At 46.4% G+C, this 24159-nt stretch overlaps 1 protein-coding gene across 1 annotated transcript in view; it reads left to right on the top strand.

Annotated features, from left to right (window-relative positions):
- slc26a10 (solute carrier family 26 member 10) overlaps nucleotides 1–17334 on the top strand; it is a 68250-nt gene extending 50916 nt beyond the window's left edge. The window contains exons 15-18 of the mRNA XM_052009536.1: nucleotides 1252–1340; nucleotides 6526–6580; nucleotides 7899–8005; nucleotides 14390–17334. Coding sequence (XP_051865496.1) covers nucleotides 1252–1340; nucleotides 6526–6580; nucleotides 7899–8005; nucleotides 14390–14428 — 290 coding nt within the window. The 3' untranslated portion in view covers nucleotides 14429–17334. The remainder of the gene's footprint in view (nucleotides 1–1251; nucleotides 1341–6525; nucleotides 6581–7898; nucleotides 8006–14389) is intronic.
- The last annotated feature ends 6825 nt before the right edge of the window (nucleotides 17335–24159 follow it).

The following is a 24159-nucleotide window of genomic DNA, read 5'->3' as shown; positions in this document are numbered from 1 at the left end:
TGTTGGTTACTTTCCCAAGGCAGCGGGAAGTGTAGGCGCAGTCAGTGCAGGGGAGGCTGGCTTCCGTGATGGACTGGACTGTGTCCACAACTCTCTGCGATTTCTTGCGGTCTCAGGCAGAGTAGTTGCAGCTTCATACCTGAATGAAATTCTTGCCCACCTCTGCCTTTGTTGGGTGTCCAGCAGTTGTATAACAGAGGAGCCAGTGGTGAAGGTGGGTGTCAGCGGTGTTGGTAGGTGATGGCGGGGGTACAGTGAGGGCTTGGAAATTAACTTTTAAAAGGCCTTACAGGAATAAATATGATAGAAAAATAGGGAGCGACGTAGGAGGGAAGGGTTAGATAGATCTTAGAGCAGGATCAAATGTCAGCACAACATCGTGGGATGAAGGGCCTGTACTGTGCTGTAGTGTTCCATGTTCTATGTGAAATGGATGGGATCATTACAATTGTACAGGATGTTGGTAAGGGTACACCCGGAGTTAGGTCCCCTTACTTAAGAAAGGGTATTGGAGGAGATTCACCGGACTAATTCCTTGAATGAGAGGGTTGTCCTATCACACGAAATTAGATCTATATTCTTTGAAGTTTAGAAGAACGAGGGGTGATCTTATTGAAACATGTAGGATCCTTAGGGTTGAGTTGTTTCCACTAGTGGGAGTGTTTCAAATGAAGGGCCATAGCGACAAGATGAGGGGATGGTCATTTAAAACGAGGTCTTCTCACAGAGAATGAATCTCTGGAATTGTCTACCCCATTGGGTTGTGGAGGCCGGATCACTAGGGGTATTTAAAAAAAGTAGATACATCATTGAGTGTTTTGGGGAACTGGCGCAGAGGAGGAGATGAGGCCAGCATAGAACAGCCATGTTGAATGGTGAGGCAGGCTTGAGGGGCTGAGTGGCCTACTCCTGCTCCTGTTTCTTTGTGTGCTTAAATAGAATGTAAACATGTATAATTTTAATAGATGTGGCAGCTGGTGGAAATACCTCTCGCTGGATGCCTCACCATTGACCCTGGAAAGTAAAGTCAGACAGAGTTCAGTCAGAGGGCTCAATGCAACCCTATCAGTTTCCCACTTACTGGAGATGGTGGGAATTTCCTCTGGAAACATGAATCATTTGCTAATCCTTCAACAGTTTGTGAGTTCTTTGCGAAAAGCATTTCGATACAACTGAGGGCATTAACTTTGTTGTAGAGCCTAACAACTTTTCTTTGAGGAGCTAACATAGTCATTGCACTTTGTCTGACAGGTGACCAACAGGAGGGGATTCAATCAGTAGTAATTGACTGCAGTAGCATCATATTCATTGACACAGCCGGAGCAAGACTGTTTGTCCAGGTAATTGACAGCACAGCCCCCACAGAGGTATAAGGTTCAGTGGTTGAGTTCTTTCAGATAATCTATCTAAACGTCTGAGATCATGCCTCTCAGAGAAGTGTGTCAAAGGCTTTTGGATACGTCCCAACAGGTGGTTCAGAACTTTGTCAGTGTATGTCGGGAAAGACTTGAGAGTCTGAGAGATCTAGTCCTGCCTTTGAATATTCAACTCCCAGCAGCACAGTGGGGGCTCAGAGAAAAGCATCTTGGAGCACATTTCCTTGACGTTTTCTGCTGTGATGTGGCAGTGGAAGTATTGCTTACGTTTTGGTTGCCGTAGGTTGGAGAAGCTGAGACTTCTTGAACTCACTGCAGCCCTGCTTCAGTACATCACAGCAGGTCAGGCCACACCAGAAGTCGCTCAAGGAAGCAGAGGAAAATAAGAGCAGGAGTAAATCATTTGGCTCTTTGAGCCTTCTCCACCATTGAAAGCAGTCATGACTGATCCAATATCTCAATAACATAGAACACTACAGCACAGTACAGGCCCTTCAGCCCACAAGGTTGTGCCGACATTTTATCCTGCTCCAAGATCTACCTAACCCTTCCCCCATTTCTCTATCATTCATGTGTCTATCTAAGAGTCTCTTAAATATCCCTAATGTATCTGCCCCCCACAACCTCTGCTGGCAGTGCGTTCCACACACCCACCACTCTCTGTGTAAAAAACTTACCCCTGACATCCCCCTTGTACCTTCCTCCAATCACCTTAAAATTATGCCCCCTCGTGTTAGCCATTGTCATCCTGGGAAAAAGTCTCTGACTGTCCACTCGATCGATGCCTCTTATCATCTTGTACACCTCTATCAAGTCACCTCTCATCCCCCTTCTCTCCAAAGAGAAAAGCCCTAGCTCACTCAACCTATCTTCATAAGACATGCTCTCCAATCCAGGCAGCATCCTGGTAAATCTCCTCTGCACCCTGTCTAAAGCTTCCACATTTCTGCTCTCTCCTCATACCCCTTGATGTTTTTTATTTATCTCAAGCTAGCCGCAAAGTGGGATTGGAGTCTTGTGAAGAAACTCAATGACCATGGGTTTGTAGCAACAATCTGACAGCTTTCATGGTAGAGCTCAGAAATGGCAATGTTTATTGAACTTCAGTTGATAACTTGCTGGAACGGAATTTGAACAGTCACCCATTGACATCTCCACTACCATCCCCCGACAAATTTGCATTCCTATTTTGAGCACATAGGTCAGAGAGGGGTCAAGATCCAGATTTTTAAAATACTGGACAGTTATTAATGTAAATGTAAGCAGACTTTTGCACTTGCACTGATAGAAAATCTCAGAAGAATTTCACCCCACCCCCATTTGCCCACCTCTCACACCCCTGCCAGAGCTTGGAGCCATTTACTCAGCTCAACTATTGCAGATTACCTTCAGAGAGAAGGTTTGGGGCAGGGCCCTCTCAACCTCTTCATTGTTCAGTAGCCAAGCTTGTTTTCCCACGCAGCCTTAGCTGACGTTAACTGAACCAACTATGGAGAGGGTCCTTGGAGTTCAGAGCAAAATGTTTATAAAACAATCCCTTGAAAAATTGAGGACAAGATGGATTGGGATATTGGTTTGATACAGCAATAAGTGTTGACATTGGGTGGGTGCTGTCTGCAAACCTCATTCATACCATTCTGGTTAAATTACGTCAATCACAGCTCCATAATCTTGGTCTCATCTCAATAAAAGATCCCAAACGTTGTAATATTGCTTGCTTCTAAATGGCCTGTCACTGCCCTGCCCTGGACAATGGTAGATTGCACATTTACTCCTGAAGGGGTGGACTTCATGAGCTGAATGAGCTTTTCTCATATTATGCATAGTATGCACTAACTCGTCCAATATTTACATTGGTATCACTGGATCTGGACTTCACTGTAAACTGCAAATGGCCCTTTAATGCATTCATGGCTCCTTTGATCATTGTGGTAACTCTGGAGCTAATAAATGCCGATATGAGCATTGATCCTCTGCACTGTGTGCATTGTTGGCCCTATCGCCTCTGTAGGGTATCAACTGATGTGTTGAACATAAGGCTCTAAACCAAGGTTTTGATCTCAAGTTACTTAACCATGTGTGCGTACCACTGATGTTTACTGTTCCAACTTATCACTTCTTACTTTCCTTCTCCGGCTCCTTCTGGATTCAGCGTTGTGCTCGCTGCGCACTGGATTCTATCTTCGTCAATGCATTTACCACATTGTGTGTCTATGCCACCGTCTGCTAGGATTTTCCCATTTTCAATGCACAACACCTCGATTAGGTTATGTATCAATGCTACTTCTGGAACTGATCTGACACCAGTCTCCTGTGCACAGCCAACGACTTCACCCCTCAGACCATCGTTTATCTGTAGAATACAGGAAACTTCTGCTCTTACTGACAATTCTTTGTTACAGCTAATTAGCCAGTAGCCAAATAGTTTTTTTTTGCTTACTTCTTTGGGGCAAGTTTGGATCATTTTCCCTGATTTGTTCTACTGTGATGGTACTGGATGGATGGAAGTCAGAAACAACGTCTCACACGCATCCAACAGTATGTGGCACTGGTCGTTCTTCTGTTCACTAAATTATGTTAATATCTTGACATGATACCATCCTGTTTTGTTGGAATTCAGCAAGACCTTGTACACTGAGGGGCTTGCTTTATCCACTACTGAGTGGGGTCTAGAATATTTGGCGGACAGAAAGGTACCTGGCTGGTAAATCTTGAGCATAACTTTCTGCCCTACCTCATATCCCATAGGCTCCACCTTGCCATCGAAATACGTCTTACCACACTTCTTCCTCTGTACCATCTTAGCCGCGGCCACCATTTGCACAGCCGGGATGTTGTCCCATTGCTGTTGCCTTTCATGACCGAGGCCCATAACCTCAGGGTTCTGAGACGTCAGGTCTCAGGAGACCTTCCGTCCGTCTCAGATGCCTGCCTATCATTAAAACATTCGGGGTGAATCCGGTTGAGCTTGATACCGTATTCCTTACCTGTATGAGGACAAAAGCGAAAATGAAAAATGAAGAACAAAAAGGAAAATTGACAAAAAAATGACAAAGGACAAAATACAAAAAAACATTATTCCATGTGGAATCGTTCCATTGGATGGATCATGTTTTTCAGGGATCGACTCATCCTTTCAACTCTTCCACTCGGCTGTGGACGGTATGCTATGTGGAATTTCTGGTTTATTCCCAATAAGGACATTACATTCTGCGTGACCTGTTCAGTGAAGTGGGTGCCTTGGTCAGTCTCAGTAATGCGTGAGAGTCCCCATTTAGTGAATACCTTTCATGCCAGTATATTGGCTGTGGTTTTAGTTGTGTCAGCCCTGGGAGGCAAAGCTTCAACCCATTTACTAAGCATATCAATGATTAGCAGAATGTACTTGTATTCCCCTTTGCATGGTGGCAGAAGACCAATGTAATCAATCTGTACGTTTGTTCAGGGTCCATCCACTGGTCTGGTATGTTTAAGTTCCCCTGTATAAGCACAGTGATCTGATTGTCATGGAGACACAGCAAACAATTACTCACATAGTGCTGTATGACATTACCCATTCTGGGCCACCGACACAAGCTTTAATTGTCCTACCCCCTTGATGTCCCTGAACATCATGGCATTGGTATATTATTTGGTTACGATCTTGGGTAGGTCAAAGTCAAAATCAAAGTCAAGTTTATTGTCAGATGCACAAGTCCATGTGTGCACGGGTGCAATGAAAAACTTACTTGCAGCAGCATGGCAGGCACAGAGCATCAGATAAGCAGCATTCACAAGAAAACTATAAGTTAAATTTAAAAATCAAATCCTCTACATCAGTGAGACCTGACGCAGATCAGGGGACCGCTTTGTCTAGCACCTTCACTCCATCCGCCGCAACAGGCAGGACTTCGCGGTGGCCGCCCACTTCAATTCCACTTCCCATTCCCACATCGACATGTCTGTCCACGGCCTCCTCTACTGCCACATTGAGGCCTGACGCAGGTTGGAGGAACAACGCCTCACATTCAGTCTTGGTCCCTCCAACCCGATGGCCTCAACATCGATTTCTCTAACTTCCGGTGAGCACTTCCCTCTGTTTTCCTCCCCCACTTTTGTTTTAGCTCATTCCCGTGGCCCCCTCACCCCTTCTCTGTCCCCTCCCCTGCCCTCACCACCTGCCCACCTCCTTCCCTTTATTCCATGGTCTACTGCCCTCTCCTATCAGATTCCTTCTTCTTCAGCCCTTTGCCTCTTTTACCTATCACCTCCCCGCTTCTCACCTCATTCCGTTTTACCCTCCTCCCACCTACTGACCACCCCCCTCTCACCTGGACTCACCCTGCCATCTCATGCTTCTTCACCCTCCCCCCTACCCTTTTATTCTGGCTTCTGCCCCTCTTCCTTTCCAGTCCTGATGAAGGGTCTCGGCCTGAAACGTCGACTGTTCATTTCCCTCCATAGATGCTGCCTGACCTGCTGAGTTCCTCCGGCATTTTGTGTGTGCTGCAACAGAATGCAGAACATGACGTTACAGTTACAGAGAAAGTGCAGTGCAGGGAGATAAGGTGCGAGGGCCATGACAAAGTAGATTGAGGGAACAAGAATTCGTCTTTATCAAGAGGTCAGTTCACATAAGCCTGTTCCCACCATACCTCTACTGACACGTCCTTCTATCCCTGCCTTCTGCTGAAGATGCCAATGGCATATCTCACGGAAATTTACAGGTCAGAGCTGCTGCCCCAGAAACGAAGCAGTTAGCCTTACTTGGTCCAACAGTCTTAATCAGAATCAGATTTATTATCACTGATGTGAAATGTGTTGTTTTGCAGCAGCAGTACAGAGCAAAGGCATAAAATTACTCAATTACAAAAATAAATAAATAGCGCAAAAGAGGAATAACGAGGTAGTGTTCATGGGTTCATGGACCGTTCAGAAATCTGGTGGAGGAGGGGAAGAAGCTGTTCCTGAATCATTGAGGGTGGGTCTTCAGGCTCCTGTACCTCCTCCCCGATGGTGGTAACGAGAAGAGGGCACGTCCCAGGTGGTGAGGGTCCTTAGTGATGGATGCCGCCTTCTTGAGGCACCGCCTCTTGAAGATGTCCTCGATGGCGGGGAGGGTCGTGCCTGTGATGGAGTTGGCTGAGTCTATAAACCTCTTATTTTACAGATGTGCGTGGAGTGTCAGAAAGCTGACCTGTGGGTCTATCTAGCAGAATGTAACAGTAAGTATCACATCCACGTCATCTATTAGACTGTCTTCCTTCAGGACACTAAGTGCCGTGCAGTAGATTCTGGTGTGCACTCCAATCCACTGCAGTGATGTCCTCTTGGTGAGCTCCCCTGATGATTCAACCAAAGGATTAACGGCAGGATGGGAGACACAGGCCAGGAAGGCTTCAAGTCAGGGAGTGGAGAGGGACTACTGAGAGAGAGAAGGAGATATGGAGAATGAATTCACCTCATTGAGAACTCTTAGATCCTGAGATAGGTGGAAAGGGTTGATGTTGAGACCCAGTTTCCCTTGACGAGAGGCTGGGAGCCTCCCAGCCTCTGTCACTGTCTCCACTCCCCCCTCCTCCATCTGCCCATCCCCCCTCCTCACCTGGATCCACCCATCACCTCCCAGCTCTTGCCCCCCCCCTCCCCCCACCTCTTCATACTGACCATCTCCCCTCTATCTTTCAGTCCAGATAAAGGGTCCCAACCTGAAACATTGAAGGTCCATTTCCCTCCACAGACGCTGCCTGACCCGTCGAGTTCCTCCAGGTTTTTGGGTGTTGCTTAAGATTGAAAGGCGTTGATCCACTATGATATTACTGAATGGCGGAGCAGGCTTGAGGGACCAGGTGGCCTTCTCCTGCTCCTGTTTTCTATGCTCCTGACCCTCCACAGTCACTGGCCATGGTGAGGAAGCGTACTCTCTCCTTGCAGAGTTTGTGTTCTGTGAGCTGTACCTCTGCAGTACATTTTGTAGATGGGACACACTGCAGCCACTGTGCACCGGTGGTGGTGGGGGAGGGAGGGAGGGAGTGTTTTTGGGGAGGAGGGTATGGACGGGCTGCCGATCGAGTGTGCTTCTTTGTCCTGGATGATGTCGAGCTCCTTGACACTTGCTGGAGCCGCAGTCAGCCGGGCAAGTAGAGAGTGTCCCATCACACTCCTGACTTGTGTCTTGTAGATGGTGGGAAGGTCTTGGGGTGTCACCCTTCACAGGACACCCAGCTGCTAACCTGCTCGTTCACCCACAGTGTTTATGTAACTGGTTCGGTTGAGTTTCTGCTCAGTGGTGACCCCCAAGATGTTGGGGAAGTCAGCAATGACAATACCATTGAATGTCAAGAGCAGGTGATGAGACTCCCTCTTGTTGGAGATGGTCATTGCCCGGAATTCTTGTGACGTTAAAGTTACTTGCCACTTATCAGCCCATCCAAAGTACTTTGCTTTCATTTAACTCAGAGAGAGGTTTGAGTCTGAACACTTCTTAAGGAGCCAGCAACGACCGTGGCATAGTCACAGATGTGTTTGTTCTCTGTTTTCCAGAAGACGTTTTGAAAGTATTAACATGCAGCGGCCTACTTGAACACCTTCGTCCAGAGCAGATCTTTGTAACAGTGCACGATGCTGTTGTCTACTTGGAGCAAGTCAAGGTAACAATCTCTTTAAAAGGTATCTTCTCCTGCTTTAGTCTCCGGAGAATGCCCATCCCAAAATGCCCTGCAGACATTCCCGCACCTGGTCGAGTCCAGAATTCAACTTTAGTCAGCCTCATGGAAGAGCTGCAACTCGATGGCTGAACTTTGACTTCTTGCTGGTTTTAAAAGCAGCTTGCCACGTTGCTAAAAGATGCAGTAAGCCTGAGGAATTTAGAATTCAGTGAGGGGTGACCATGGCATTGATGCTGAGGGAGAAAATAGAAGGTGATGACAAACTGGCAAAACACATAAAAACAGATTAGAAGCTTTATTATAATTGTAAAAAGAGATCACCAAAAGTAAACGTGGGCCCCTTAGAGTCGAACAGCATAGAAGCAGACCCTTTGACCCACTGAGTCTGTGCTGACCATCGATCACACACTTACATTAATCCCATTTCATTCCCCCCACATTCCCATCAAATGCCCCCACATTCTACCCCTCACCCACACACTGGGGGCAATTTACAGAGGCCAATTAACCCACCGACCCCGCACGTCGTTGGAATGTGGGAGGAAACCGGAGCCCCTGGGGGGAAACCCACACGGTCACAGGGAGAACGTGCAAACTCCACACAGACAGCGCCGGAGGTCGGGATTGAACCCGGGTCTCTGGAGCTGTGAGGCAGCGGCTCTACCCGCTGTGCCACTGTGCCGCCCCATGCTGGCAGGGACAGAAGAAATTGTTTTGTGGAACAAGGCAACAGGAGGGACAGTAAACAAATAAGGCTGGCATGCTGTAACTGGTAGCTGTAAGGATCCGTGATTACGCCTTAGATGGTTACAATCCTTGACTTAGAAGAAAGAACGGTGTAACTTATCTAAGTTTTCTAATAATACAAAACTAGATGATAAAGCAAATCTGACATGGGTTAAGGTATTGAACAAGAAGGTGGCCGATAGAATAGAATATAGATAAATGGGAAATTATCCACTTTAATAAAATAAAGAGGATATATTTCCAGTGGTGAGAGACTGAGAGATGTTGGAACTTGGGTGTCCTTGTACAGAAATTACAGAAGGCAGCAGGCAATAGCAGACAATTAGGGAAGCAAATAACATGTTAGACTTTATTACAAAGCAGTATAAGAGTAAAGAAGTCTTTCTGTAATTATACAGGGCCTTATTGAGACCACACCTGGAGTACTGTGTATCAGTTTAGTGTCCTTACCAAGGCTCAGGCACATGCAGTACAGGTTTACCCGGCTGACTCTTGCAATGAATTGATTGTCCAACCAGAAGGAATTGAGGAGATGTGCGGAGACTGGGCCCATATTTCCTAGAGTTTGGAAGGCGAAGAGATGTTCTCATTTAAACGTATAATCCAAGAAGTTCTCAGCATCAGTGAACCAGTCGCACTCACTGTTCACCTGCGGAATGTCTTTGCAAGAGCTTCCTTGCAGAAGCCTTCCTGAACCTTACTGGTGAGGTCCATGTTTGAGTACAAGGCTTGTTGAAGGCAAGTACTTGTAGAAATACTGACAGATGACAATAGCTTAGCCGACTGTCAAAATGGCATAGAACTTAAAATATTTTTGAGCACCTCTGACATCCAGAAACATTCAGAATCAATTCAAATTTAATTAAATTATTAAAAAAATTCAAAGATTATCTTTTAAAATTAAAACACTTAAGCATTTCAAAACAATTAAAGTCAATTAATTTAAAAAGCATGATGTTCCCCTATACTCTCCAGGTCCAGTGCACCCATTCCTCTCCCTTGAAATGAACAGTTGCTGTTCCTAGCGCATGTTCTACAGACAGATTTCCCCAGTGTTAGTTCTGGGAACAGGTCAGAGTTTTAGACTCTGCCATTGTATTCCATGATGACTCTAACCGCAGAGTGTGGTCATCAAAGTCCCAGAGAACACGGATCAGGAAGTTTTTGACTTCTGTGTTTGTACTGGCGTCAAGAGCCTGGCCACAATGTATCCAAATACGAAGAGATTCATTTGAAGGGTCACATGAGGACACAAGTACCTCGTTTCACAAAGGGTGACCACTAAAACCTCAGGTAGCATTGGTCTCCCAGACTTTATTTTGGCAGATAACATAACCCATATCTGTCCAATCAGTGCTCAACGCTACAAAACATATCTCTGGTGTCAGAAAGCACCCAGCCAGCTGGCACTTTGTTACCTGGATAACCCTTGAAATATAGGCAGGAAATCCCTGAAAATACTGGGGGAATAACTTTGACTAAGCCTCCTCCAACATCCCCACCACCCACAGTGGCACGTGTTGTGATCTATCTGTCCACTCATATTAAACCTGCTTTTAGTTCCCATTGACTTTTTGGCAAAGTTTACAATCCTTTTATCTGAGAGTGTTCTGTTAAAGCTACTCCTGCTGCCTGCCTCGAACATTAAGATTCTAGATTCATAGAGTGATACAGCACAGAAACAGACCCTTCGGCCCAACTCGTCCATGTTGACCATGGTGCCCACCAAGCTAGTCCCATTTGCCCGCATTTGGCCCATATTCCTCTAATCTTTTCCTGTCCATGTGCTATTATCAAAACGTCTTTTAAACGTTGTTAATGTACCTGCCTCAACCACTTCCTCTGGCAGCTCGTTCCATATACTGACCACACTCTGAGTGAAAAAGTTGCCCCTCAGGTTCCTTCTAAATCTTCCCCCCCTCTCACCTTAAACCTGTGCCCTCTAGTTTTTGATTCCCTTTCCCTGGGAAAAATACTGCGTGTGTTCACCCTCTCTATTACCCCTCATGATGGTATACGCCTCTATAAGGTCACCTCTCAGTCTCCTGCGCTCCAAGGAATAAAGTCCCAGCCCGGCCAACCTCTCCCCATAACTCAGTCCCTCCAGCCCCGGCAACATTCTCGTAAATCTTCTCTGCACTCTTTCCAGTTGAATGATGTTTTTCCTATAACAGGGCGACCAAAACTGTACACAGTGCTCCAGGTGCGGTCTCACCGATGTTGTACCTCCCCTTATTCTGGACTCATCCCACCAGACCAAGCAATTTGTGCTCGAGGATGGATGAGAAATACTGCTCAGTAATCCTTCCCTCAAAGGGGAAAGGCTCTCTGCCTACTCCCTAAAGTGTTGACCTCACAAGTATCTTGAAAGCAGAGTTCAGCTCACTCAAACAGAATCTTAAAAGAATAGCAGCAAATTTAAATGTTGGACAAACTGGTGGCCAGTGTGACAGAAGATAAGGACAGGGGGATGCCAGTCATCCCCTTGAGTCATTCCGCCACTTAGCGAGACCATGGATGACCTGCATCAACCCACCTTGGTCCTGACGTGCTTAATTCCCCAGCCAGCAAGGAGTTTAGAAAGTTTCTGGTGACCCCTCACCTCAGAAGTGTTTTAGCAGGAGGTTTGTGCGAGGAAGCTATTCCGGACATCAGCCTGGCTTGAGCTTTAAGATTATGCCCCCTTGTTCTGGGATCACCCCCACCAGAGGGAAAACATGCGGAGAAATCTGTCCTCCGAGAGCAGGGCTAAACATGCCGCATTGTAATATCACAGGTCCCATTAACTGCTGGCATCTCAGAAGGCCAGAGCAGTGCACAAGACTTGTTCATTAATCGCACTGCAAGGATGAAGTTCCCATCGACCATATCGACTTCCCGATTAACCTCCAGCTCAGTCACCCCTTAATTTTCCATTCTCAAGGAAATACATGCCTTGTCCATGCAAATAAGGCAAGTGGCATCGCAGTGGAGATTTCCTCTGGAGGAATGGTTCCAGGACTTGGGAGCTGAGCTGTGAGGAGACACTAACAGAGCTCTAGTCATTTTCACCGGGGTAAAGTAAAAGCAAAAGTTCCCTGAAAGCGGCATCGCAGGTGGACAGGGTGGTGAAGAAGGCGTTTGGCATCGGTCAGGGCACTGAGTGTAGAAGTTGGGACGTTATGTTGCAGTTGTACAAAGCCGCACCTGGAGTACTATGTACAGTTTTGATCACCCTGTTATAGGCAAGATGCCATTAAGCTGGAAAGAGTGCAGAGGATGTTGCCAGGACTCGGGGAACTGAGTTACGGAGAGAGGTTGAGCAGGTTAGGACTTTATTCATTGGAGTGTAGGAGAATAAGGGGTGACTTTATGGAGGTGCATAAAATCATGAGGGGCATCGATAGGGTGAATGCCCACAGTCTTTCTCCCAGAGTTGGGGAATCAAGAACTAGAGGGCACAGGTTTGAGGTGAGAGGGGGGAGATTTAACAGGAACCTGAGGGGCAACTTGTTCACCCAGAGGGTGGTCAGTATATGGAACGAGCTGCCAGAGGAAGTAGTTGAGGCAGGTACATTAACAATGTTTAAAAGGTACTTGGACGGGTACATGGAAAGGAAAGGTTGAGTGGGATATGGGCCAAACACGGGCAAATGGGACTGGCTTAGATGGGAATCTTGGTCGGCATGGACAGGTTGGGCTGAAGGGCTTGTTTCCGTGCTGAATGACTCTAAAGCGGATTGAGTGGGAAGTACTCCTTCCATGGTCAATGGAAGGAATGCCCACCTTCAAAATAATTCGCTCCAGGAGCAGGTGCAGTTGCTGAGAAAGAGGAGCCAGTGATGAGAATGAAGAGCTGAACGTAAGCCTCCTGCAATGATGACACGTCCAAAGCAGCTACAGAGTCCCTCAAAAAAGCCAAGAAAACTGCAGACGCCAGCAAATCTGAAATAAAACAGAAAATGCTGAAAACACTCAGCCAGCCAGTCAGCATCTGAAGGAAGAGAAACACAGTCAACAGAATAGTTCTGTTGAAGATGCAACATTGACTCCCTTTCTCTTTCCATAGATGCTGCCTGGCATGCTGAGTCTTTCCTGATTTTCTGTTTTATTATTGAGTCATTTGACTGGCAGAACTCTGGTTAGGCCACATTTAGAGTACTGCGTGCAATTCTGGTCACCTCACTATAGGAAGGATGTCAAGGCTTTGGAGAGGGTGCAGAGGACGTTTACTAGGATGCCGTCTGGATTAGAGGGCATGTGCTATCAGGAGATGCTGGAGAAACTTGGGCTCTTTTCTCTGGAGCGCCGGAGGCTGAGAGGTGATCTGTTGGAAGTGTATAAAATTATGAGGGGCATAGATAGGGTGGACAAGCAATATCTTTTTCCCATTACTGAGCAATCCAATACCAGAGGGCATGCATTTAAGGTGAGAGGGGGAAGGTTCAGAACAGAAGTGAGGGGTACTTTTTTACTCAGAGTGTGGTGGATGTCTGGAATGCGTTGCCTGATAGGATGGTGGAGGTAAATTCATTGGGGGCTTTTGAGAGGGGCTTGGATGGGCACATGAATGAGAGGAAAATGGAGGGATATGCGCATTCTGTAGGTAGGAGGTATTAGCTATGTCGGCACAACATTGTGGGCCGGAGGGCCTGTTCTGTGCTGTACTGTTCTATGTTCTATGTTCTATGTTCTATAACTGAGGAAGGTTTTGGTTGTGCAACATTGCAGCCCACAATACCTGAGGAAAGTGCTTAAGCAGCAAGTGTGGGATAAAAAGATTTGCAAGCCAGGTGCTTCTCATACTGGGAGTTTCCTTGAGGCGCTAATCTGCTTTCAATATCGGGCGGGAGGGGCACGATTAATGCCCGCGCAAAGCTCTGATTGATTTCCACGTCCTGCATCGCGTTGTGTCATGCACTAGTTGAAAGCTGCAATTTTGCATAAGACATCCCACTGCAATTCAAAGAATCCTCTTCTGTGGAGTTTGGGACTGTGATCAATCACTTGCCCCAACTGTGGGTTATCATATTACACATGGATTTTGGAAGGGCCAAACAGGAAGGGCCAAATTACTTGTTCTATTCTGAGCTTCCCACACTCCTGCGGTCCCCTTCTATAATTATGTAGCTGGAAACTGAACCCATTCCTTGCTTTCCCCCGTAGAGCTTTTCTACAGCACCGGTGTTTCCCTATTCCCGTCATTACATGTTACCGTAGCTTCGCTACGGAGAGACGACATCACTTTGTGGAGTCAGTTTCCACAGGTCTACTCATGCACCCCACATTTCATTCACCCTTACAGCTGCCTCCCTACTCTTGCAATGCTTGGTCAGTCATCGTGTCTGGATCTCGTCTCTCGCTGGACCCAGGATCCAGCCTGTGGTGTAGCAGAGACACAGTGAGGTACGCCAAGAAAGCAGAGAAAGAGTTAAGTGGAGGTGGTGACGGAGACACAGCAAATTGCAACAATGGGCCCACCCCTCCTGCTATAACTAGCAAGTGAAGTTATCCAGCTCTTTTCCCTCAGTAAATGGGAGGTAACCCAACTTCAACAGAAATAGTAAATGATGCTCTTGTTATGCTTGAGTGATCCCGCAAGACGTGAAAGTATCTATGTGATTATTTTTCTTTTTTTAGGAAGCATCATCACAAAAAGGCACAACAATTTGGGTATGAAAGCTGCCTGTGGACTTTCAGTTCATTAGCGGGTTAAACCAGGCACTTAAAGGACATTCACAACGTCCTGTATGACCACGATTAGCTTTCAAGGATGCTTGAAAGGAAGTAAATAGATTCTGTTCAAGCTGGAACTCAGAGTGAGACTTATTTTCTAACCTAAAATGTGCAGTGTTTTGCTAATGGAATGCAGTTACAGATTAAGCTGTATAATATGGCTTTTTAGGGACTGACCAATGGTGGCCCAAAGCAAATGGTTGTTAGGTTCAAGCTAAAGGTCATGTTTTACAAACCAGGTAGTCAACTTTAACCTCTCTTGCCAACAATATTTGGCAAGGTTTAATCGAGATGGAATTCTATTGCCATTGGGAATGCTTGAGATTAGTAAATGAGATGTAAGCTGATTAGTTAAAAGGCCATCATTTTCATGGAAGTGTTTGGCAAACATTGGAGATGGAGGTGAGGAGGTTTGGGTCGAGATGAGTGGTGTCCTTGCCTACATGGGATTGAGCTGAATTAGATGGACACCAATTTATATCATTAGTGTCGGTCCTTTTTTTTAAGCAGGGACAAACAGACACTGCTGGTTGTTTCTTGAATTTTTCTTTAGTTGGATTCGAGAATTCCTCTAGCTCCATGCACCCTGGGGCATGGACAAACAGGCCAGGATGTCCTCTCTCTGTCCACCTGAGGCAGACTAATAGGAAACAAGGTTACTGAGGGGGCAGCTTGAAGGGAAAATGATCCAGCATTCCTACCCCCTGCTTATTCTACAGAAACTGGAAAGTACTTTCTACTGCAGTACTTCTACTGGAAAGTATGTGCAGGTGCATATGTGTGTGTTTCAAAGCCAACATGGCATCAGCTGTGTTGTCCCTGATACTGTAGAGAAAGACCTGGAGGCCTTTCAGCTCCTTGAGCTCATACCCCCATTCAAGTAATGGTAGATCTGTCAAACAACTTAAGAAATGGGGGCAGGAGTCACCCACACGACTCCTCGAGCCTGCCCTGCGATGCATTGAAACCAGGGCTGATCTCCTCATGAAATCGTAGACTCATACAGCACAAAAACAGGCCCTTCAGCCCAGCTTGTCCATGCTGGCCGAGGTGCCTATCTACGCTAGTCCTATTTGCCTGCATTAGGCCCTGCTCCCTCCATGCCTTTCCTATCTAAGTACCCGTCCAAACACTTTTTTAAACATTCTAATTGTATCAACCTCCTCTGGCAGCTCGTCCCATATACCCAGCACCCTCTGTGTGGAAAAACTTGTCCCTCAGATCTCCCCTCTCACATTAAACCTGAGCCCTCTAGTTCCAGTCTCCCCCTGCCCTGGGAAAAGACTCTGACTATCGACCCTATCTATGCCCCTCATAATTTTATAAATCTCGATAAGTTCACCCCTCAGCCTCCTATGCTCCAGTGAGAACAAATCCAATCTCTGCTTCTAACTACAGCCCTCCATTCCAGGCAACATCCTGGTGAGTCTCTTCTGAACTCTCTCTATTGCTACCACCTCCTTCCTGTAATACGGTGACCAGAATTATATACAATACTCCAAGTGTGGTCTAACCAATGTTTTATACAGTTGCAACATGACACCCCAATTCTTATACTCAATGCCTTGGCCCATGAAGGCAAGCATACCAAATGCTTTCTTTGCTCTCCTATCAATCTGTGTCACCATTTTCAGCGAGCTCTGGACTTGCACCCCAAGATCCCCCTGTACAACAATACTCCCTGCCACTTACTCAGTAGGACCTACCAGAATGTGACGTCCCAAAGTGCATCACCTCGCACTGGTCTGGATTAAATCCGCCACCTGCTGCCGCTCTGTCCGACCTTCCAGCTGGTCTATGTCCTGCTGTATCCTCAGACAAATCTCTTTGCTATCTATGATTCCACCAATTTTTGTGTCGTCTGCAAACTTCCTAATCAGACCACCTTCATTCTCATCCAAATCATTTATATATAAGCCTGATAACCAAGGCCTCACCACCAATCCCTGCAGCACACCACTGGTTACAGACTTCCAGTCAGTAAAGCACCCCTCTTGACCTCAGCTCCATTTTTCGCCTGTTTCCCATAACCTTGTTTCCCACAGACCAAACATCTGTCCATCTATAATATCTAGAATTTAGTCAATAGCTCCACCTCCACAGCTCTCTGGGATAAATTCCAAAGATTCCCAACAATCTGAGGGAAGAATTTTCTCTGTACCTAAGCTCTGTTGACCCACCTCAGCTCCAAATTCCTTCATCCTCTTGCCTAACAAAAATCTACCCAGTTCAGATGTGAAATTTCCAGCTGACCCCAATCCCAGCACAGTGAAGCTAAAACAGAAAGTGGCGTGGTCTCAATTAAATGCAAGTTAAATCATTTTACTCCCAAAAAGAATAATTTGGAAGTTACTTTGAGTAATATAAGACCTGATATGTGAAGAGTATAACATGCTTGGGAGAATCAGGTGACCTTCGACCTCTGGTTCCCAAATCTCTCCACCAAGGCGATTACACGAAGAAATATTTCCTGATGAGAACTCAGTGTAAGTTTATGTCCCCTTATTCAGTGCCCCCTCAGCAGAGGAAAACACTTCTCTCTATCTTTCTCTGCCGATCCTTTCATCTCTATCAGATGGTCGGGCTCATGACCAGTTGCCTTGCTGAGGCTTTTTACTTTTCCCTGACGCGCAGAGACGAGTCACTTGGCCGACATGTTAGGCTGACCATTACGTTGTGAGTCTGTGCTCCAACCACAGGCAGTGGCCTCAGGAGAACAAGGAGGACACCAACAAGCTTGGAGCTCAGTGCAATGTTAAGACAACAAAAAGCAGAGAGGGGAAGGGTGGTGTCGAAAGCTGAAAAATCATATTTACCCGTCAATGGCAATGGATTTAAAGTATTTTCAATTCTACCAATCGTTAATTGTTGTGTCTGATTTACCAATGTGATTCCATTAGAAGTTCATGTCTGTTAATAAACAATCATATATAAAGGGTAACAGTGTTTGGTGGATTTCTCTGTTTTTTTATTGAACTCACAAATGGCAGCCAGCTATTGGATGGCAGCTACTTATTGCACCAAGTCCCCCTCTATTAACACCACTACCTGGCATTTCTGGAGTGTGCAGGCTGCCTTCTGCAAATGAGAGACCCACTGCTCCCTACACGGGTGAGGTTTGGGCGGTAGGGAGTGTGGAGGGAAAGTGTGGATGCAAAAGTTTGGAAGCATGGCCATGCAGTCTCGAACCAAAGAGGCCGAAATCGGGCCAAAGTGAGGTGTGATTGTAGCATTAGACGCACACCAAATGGCGTCTTACCCAGCAATGCACAGAGAAATTCATCAATGTTGTCAGTGGGGCAGCTGTTCTTGGTCAATCCTGGGGCCTTTGGTGTTTTACTGGTGCACCACTGGACCGGGGTCTCACGAGGCAGGTCCCACACTGACCCAATATTCTTTGGGACCTCCCCCTATCCGCTGATCCCTCCCGAGCCCTGATTGGCCCCAACACTCAGGCCCCCTTCCCAATAATTCCCTAGAGTTTCCGAGATCGCAGATGCCTGGTACCCTCAAGGCCTCCAGTCAGGTCCCCGATCTCCAGCCTCCACCCTGACTCCTTACCGGCCTGGTAACCACCCCACCTCTCCCTGGGCCACAGTTTAACCTTCGACCATCCGCCCTTTCTGCTCCCACCAGTGACTCCTGGCAGAGCTGGCCACGGAACAGGTGGGCACATTCTTACGTGCAAATAAAAATCCATTGCCTGTCCAGTGGCACCAAGACCTTGGGGCACAGGATCCATTGAAGTCTTCAGCATCAGGCACAGGGCATTGGGCGTACATATGCCGCCACACTACAGCTTCTCAGCCGGTGTGCTGCACTTGCTTCCTCCTCGTCCTATGCCTTGCCCTGAGTTCATGGACATAAGAGGGCACGTGTTATGCAATCAGCTTCCTTCAACGACTTATCTGACCAACAGACAGTTCCTTCGTCGTCTACCATTAGTAGCTAACTAATTACTGCCCTATGCAATTCAAACAAATGCGCCAGGAGAGATCGTTATGGATGACTGCTCAAGTGTAGAACTTGCAGATCAATTAAAGGTTGTTTTTTTTAAGGAGTCCAATCAGAGGGGCCTTATTGGTAGAGGCTAAAATTAGCACATGTCCATGTCTGTAGCTAGGGTGCTTTATGAGATTCCCATCTACTCTCTAAACACTCTCCCAATATCCTCAATTCCAGCAGTAGTACCTGCAAAATTGTGGATGGTGCTGTTGTGGAACATTGCAAGTTGTTCTTCTACGATATCGACCGCCCTTGCGTGCACGCCTCTTTATGGGGGCTATTTAATCTGGTCATCATTACGTTGCTATGCGCAAATTGGCTGTCGCATTTCCTGCATTACAGGAGTGACTGGAGGGTTGACAATAAGTGGAAGCCCTCACCATGGTGTCTGCTGGCAGTGAGTTAAGGGATCAGCTCAGTATTGGGATATGAATTAGTGAGATGATCCTGCCATGTCATAAAGACCACACTCAGGATACGGTGGACGGTTCCAGTTGCCATGGTATGGAAAGGATGTTGCTGTTATTGCAAGGGTACAGAAAAGAGGAGTTATGGTTGCATTTATGCAATTCGGAGACACAAGAGATTCTGCAAATGCTGGAATCTGGAGCAACACACACAAAGTGCTGGAGGAGCACAAGAGCCCCCAGCATTTTGTGTGTATTGCATTTATGTAATTTGGTAAGTTTTTTTTAAGTAAAAGGCCTGGTAGGGAAGAGATGTCTGGCCAGAAATCCCATATTTATGTGTGCAATGCAACTGCTTTGCTATGAAAATATTTTTGTTGAAGAAAACCAACACGGATTACATAATTTTCCTTCCGGGTCCTGTGTGTAAAGCACAGTGGTGCCCTGTAGCACACATGGCATGCCTGGACACTGCCTCCATGATTCTTGCCTTCACACGCATGTCCTGTGGATGACGCAGGCTACTTGTGTTGAAGCAGGCCCTCCCAGCACCTAGAACATAGAACACTACAGCACAGTACAGGCCCTTTGGCCCATGATGTTACGTCAACATTTTATCCTGCTCTAAGATCTATCTAACCCTTCCCTCCCACATAGCCCTCCATTTCTCTATCATTCATATGTCTATCCAAGAGTCTCTTAAATGTCCCTAATGTATCTGCCCCCCACAACCTCTGTCGGCAGTGTGTTCCACACACCAACCACTCTCTGTGTAAAAAACTTACCCCTGACATCCCCCTTATACCTTCCTCCAATCACTTTAAAATAATGTCACCTTGTGTTAGCCATTGTCGCCCTGGGAAAAAGTGTCTGACTGTCCACTCGATCTATGCCTCTTATCACCTTGTACACGTCTATCAAGTCACCTCTCATCCTCCTCTCCAAGGAGAAAAGCCCTAGCTCGCTCAACCTGTGAGGTGCTTGGTCATCATTTAAAAGGGAACTACCTGAGCAGGTTCCTGTCTGTGGAGCCTAGCACAGGGAACTTGCTGCATGTGGGCCCACTTTAACTTAAAAATGTATCTATGAAGGCAGCTGTCTCTTCCTTGGTCCTCCAATAAAACATCCTAGCCCCAGGCATGGCCCATCCCCCAAGCATCTCCTCCCCTTAGTAACAGAGTGCAGCTTCATGTGTTAAACATGTGTGGTCCGGTCAACTGCGGGGATTTCGCATCGGCTTTTGAAAAAGAATTTGTCAACTGGACAATTTAATACACCTTCTAGGTGCCAAAGAATTCTTCGGCCTCAATTTCCATTTTTAATTTCTAAACAAAGAAGATAATGTGGACCTTGCCCTATTGCAATTAGTCCAGAATTGTAGGAGCAAACAGGGGTAACTTCAAAGTTAGTTTGCTGAAACAATAATTTAGTGAGACAGTAGTTAATCCATTGGACGGGCTCCTGAGAAAGATGGTGGAAGCGGTTTAAGTTAAATGGAAGTTAGAATTATAGAGTAATACAGCACAGAAACAGGCCCTTCGGCCCGATTCATCCATGTCGACCAAGATGTCCAGCGAGCCAGTCCCATTTGCCCACACTTGGCCCATGTCCCTCTAACCTTTCCTATCCATCTGAATGTTTCTCAAATGTTGTAGTTGTACCCGCCACTACAGCTTCCTCTGGCAGCTCATTCCACACACCCACCACCCTCTGTCTGGAAAAGTTGCCCCCCAGGACCCTTTTAAGTCTTTTCCCTCTCACCTTAAACCTGTGCCCTCTAGTTTTGGACTCCACTACCCTGGGAAAAAAGACTGTGACCGTCCACACTATCTATAGAACATAGAACATTACAGCACAGTACAGGCCCTTCGGCCCACAATGTTGTGCTGACCTTCTAGCCTACTCTAAGATCAAACCAACCCTTCCCCCCCACATAGCCCTCCATTTTTCTATCATCCATGTGTCTATCTAAGAGTCTTAAATGTCCCTAATGTATCTGCCTCTACCAACAACCCTGGCAGTGCGTTCCCCGCACCCACCACTCTCTGTGTAAAAAAACTTACCCCTGACATCCCCCTTATATCTTCCTCTAATCACCTTAAAATTATGTCCCCTCATGTTAGCCATTGTTGCCCTGGGTAAAAGTCTCTGGCTGTCCACTCGATCTATGCCTTTTATCACCTTGTACACCTCTATCAAGTCACCTCTCATCTTCCTTTGTTCCAAAGAGAAAAGCTCTAGCTCACTCAACCTATCCTCATAAGACATGCTCTCCAATCCAGGCAGCATCCTGGTAAATCTCCTCTATACCCTCTCTAAAGCTTCCACATCCTTCCTATAATGAGGTGACCAGAACTGAACACAATACTCCAAGTGTGGTCTAACCAGGGTTTTATAGAGCTGCAACATTACCTGGCGGCTCTTGAACTCAATACCCCGACTAATGAAGGCCAACGCACCATACGCCTTCATAACAACCCTATCGACCTGTGCGGCAACCTTGAGGGATCTATGGACGTGGACCCCAAGATCCCTCTGTTCCTCCAAACTGCTAAGAATCCTACTATTAATCCTGTATTCTGCCTTCAAATTCGACCTTCCAAAGTGAATCACTTCGCACTTTTCCAGGTTGAACTCCATCTGCCACTTCTCAGCCCAGCTCTGCATCCTATCAATGTCCTGTTGTAACCCTCCACAACCTTCTACACTATCCACAACACCACCAACCTTCGTGTCATCTGCAAACTTACTAACCCACCCTTCCCTTTCCTCATCCAAGTCATTTATAAAAATCACAAAGAGCCTGGGTCCCAGAACAGATCCCTGCGGAACACCACTGGTCACTGACCTCCAGGCAGAATACGCTCTATGCCCCTCATGATTTTATAAACCTGTATAGGGTCACCACTCAACCTCCTAGATAGATAGGAGGTCTCCAAGAAAAAGAATAGATTTCTTCCCAAAACTAATCATTTCAAACATAATTTGAGTCATTTAAGACATGATGTGCTGAGAGTATAACGTGCTTGGGAGGATTAGGTGACCTTCAACTTCCAATTCCCACGTGTCTCCACCAATGGGATTTGCCTCACCTCCTGTCTGAGTCAATTGCAGAGTAAAGGATGGAAACCGAATTCTGTGATTAGTCAACAAGTCTACGGATTGTGTCCCGTTCTGGTCGCCCTGTTATAGGAAAGACATTACTAAACTAGAAAGAGTGCAGAAAAGATTTCCCAGGATGTTGCCTGGACTTGGGGGCCTGAGTTACAAGGAGAGGTTGTGTAGACTAGGACGAGGGGAGCTTGAGGGGTAACCTGATAGAGGTTTATAAGATCATGAGGGGCATAGACAGGGTGAAAGCACACAGTCTTTTCCCCCAGGGAGGGGGTGCTAAAAACAAGAGGTCATAGGTTTAAGATCAGAGGGGAGAGATTTAAAAGGGACATCAGGGGCAGCTTCTTCACGCAAAGGGTGGTGCGTATTTGGAATGAGCTGCCAGAAACAGTGGTTGAGGCGGGCACATTAGCAACATTTAAAAGCCATCCAGATAAGTCCATGGATAGGAGAGGTTTAGAGGGCTATGGGCCAAACACAGGCAGATGGGACTAGTTCGCTGGGCAACACGGTCAGCATGGATGAGTTGGGCCAAAGGGCCTGTTTCCGTGCTGTGTGAGTCTGTGACTCTGCTATCATTGGATCATGTGACAACCAGGAGGGAAGGTGGTGGGATTAGAGGGACAGTGGCCTTTCCTCCATCTTGCATCTCCTAAATTCCAATTATCGGAATCCAGGCATCACCAGGGGTGCAGGTGACCGGGGAAGGAGTAGTTTGTTCTTAGGCCATTCTTTAGGATTGAGCTTCCACTCCAGTTTTCTGGGTTCTGTTGTAACCTTCCCTCACATCATATGAAAAACTTTGCAAGGGTGGAGCAGAAACGGTTCAAATGATGCACATGATTTGCATCATTTGATGCACTTGCAAATGATCATCCAGCTGAACAAAGGTATCCAGTACGGCAGATAGACTTGCCCTTCAAATTGGACGTGCCTGACTGTGGTTTGATGGCAACGTTCCATAAATGAGCAGAAAATTCCTCTGAACTTGTTGAGAGGTTGAATCATCCACATTAGCCCAGGATTAGTAATTGTTGTGTAGTTATAACTTGTATACTTTTTCAGGGTAATCTCAGTGGGAAGAGTCTAGTGCATTGAGTAGTGCAATTCATTATGTTTGTCCTCCTTGGGTTGCTGTAGAACTGGCTTAGCAACAGGGGGAATCTGAAGGAGAAAAGAAATATGGCTGCATGCAAATGAACAGCACATCTCTCCCTCTGTTATTATAATGAAGGTTATTACAGGTTCTGAGGTGGCTGATGTGGGAGCCGTGGGCTCTTCCGCACACGGGGCAGGAGATGACTTACAGATGGTGAGGGGCAGTTTATAAGATAAACTCCTTCTGCCATTTACACAGGGTCACCCTGCATTCCCAATGCACAGATTCCCTCCCATCCTGTAGGCCTTAGAGTGAATTTATTTTTTAAATTGTGAGGGGGATTTCAAATGTTAGCATTTCTCATCACTTGGGACTGTTTTACGTCTTTCTTCCTCTTCATTAGTCTAAACGTTTTCTAATGGAGAAAAGAATGTAGAAAAAGAAAAAGAATCTGTATCAAACTTGGTTAAGTATGAGTAATGTCTGTTAAGTTAACCTGCTACTATTGGAGTTTCTCCATCAGTAAGTTCGTCCAGCAGATTGGGTGTTGCTCCATCTGCAGTCTCTTGTGTCTCAACTGCTATTGGTAATTAGGAAGGTAATATATCCCAATATCTTTTGCATTGCCCCATGATACATCTTGAGCCTAAAAAGATACTCTTGCCCAGTTTAGTCTCATATTCACTTGTCTGTTATTCTAAGGATGTTTAGATGGATTAACATTTTTGTCAAAATCTATTATCTGGTGTTACTTAACAGTAGTAGTACTGCCAATCGAACATGGTGGAGCAGAGCTCCCTCCCCGACAGCACCATGGGAACACCTTCACCAGAGGGACTGCGGTGGTTCAAGACGGCAGCTCACCCCTACTTTCTCACTGGGCAGTTTGGGGTAGGCAAAAAATGCTGGCCTTTTTGGTGACAACCAGGTCCCCAAAACTGAACTGGCAGAGAGAATTCCCATCCACCTCTAGCAGAAAGATGTTTGTTGTCCTGGTGATAGTCGTAGAGTCATAGAGTCACACAGCACAGAAACAGGCCCTACGGCCC

This window comes from Pristis pectinata, chromosome X, assembly GCF_009764475.1.
Source record: "Pristis pectinata isolate sPriPec2 chromosome X, sPriPec2.1.pri, whole genome shotgun sequence".
NCBI classification, from domain to species: Eukaryota; Metazoa; Chordata; class Chondrichthyes; order Rhinopristiformes; family Pristidae; genus Pristis; species Pristis pectinata.
This window is presented reverse-complemented; position numbering and strand designations above follow the sequence as displayed.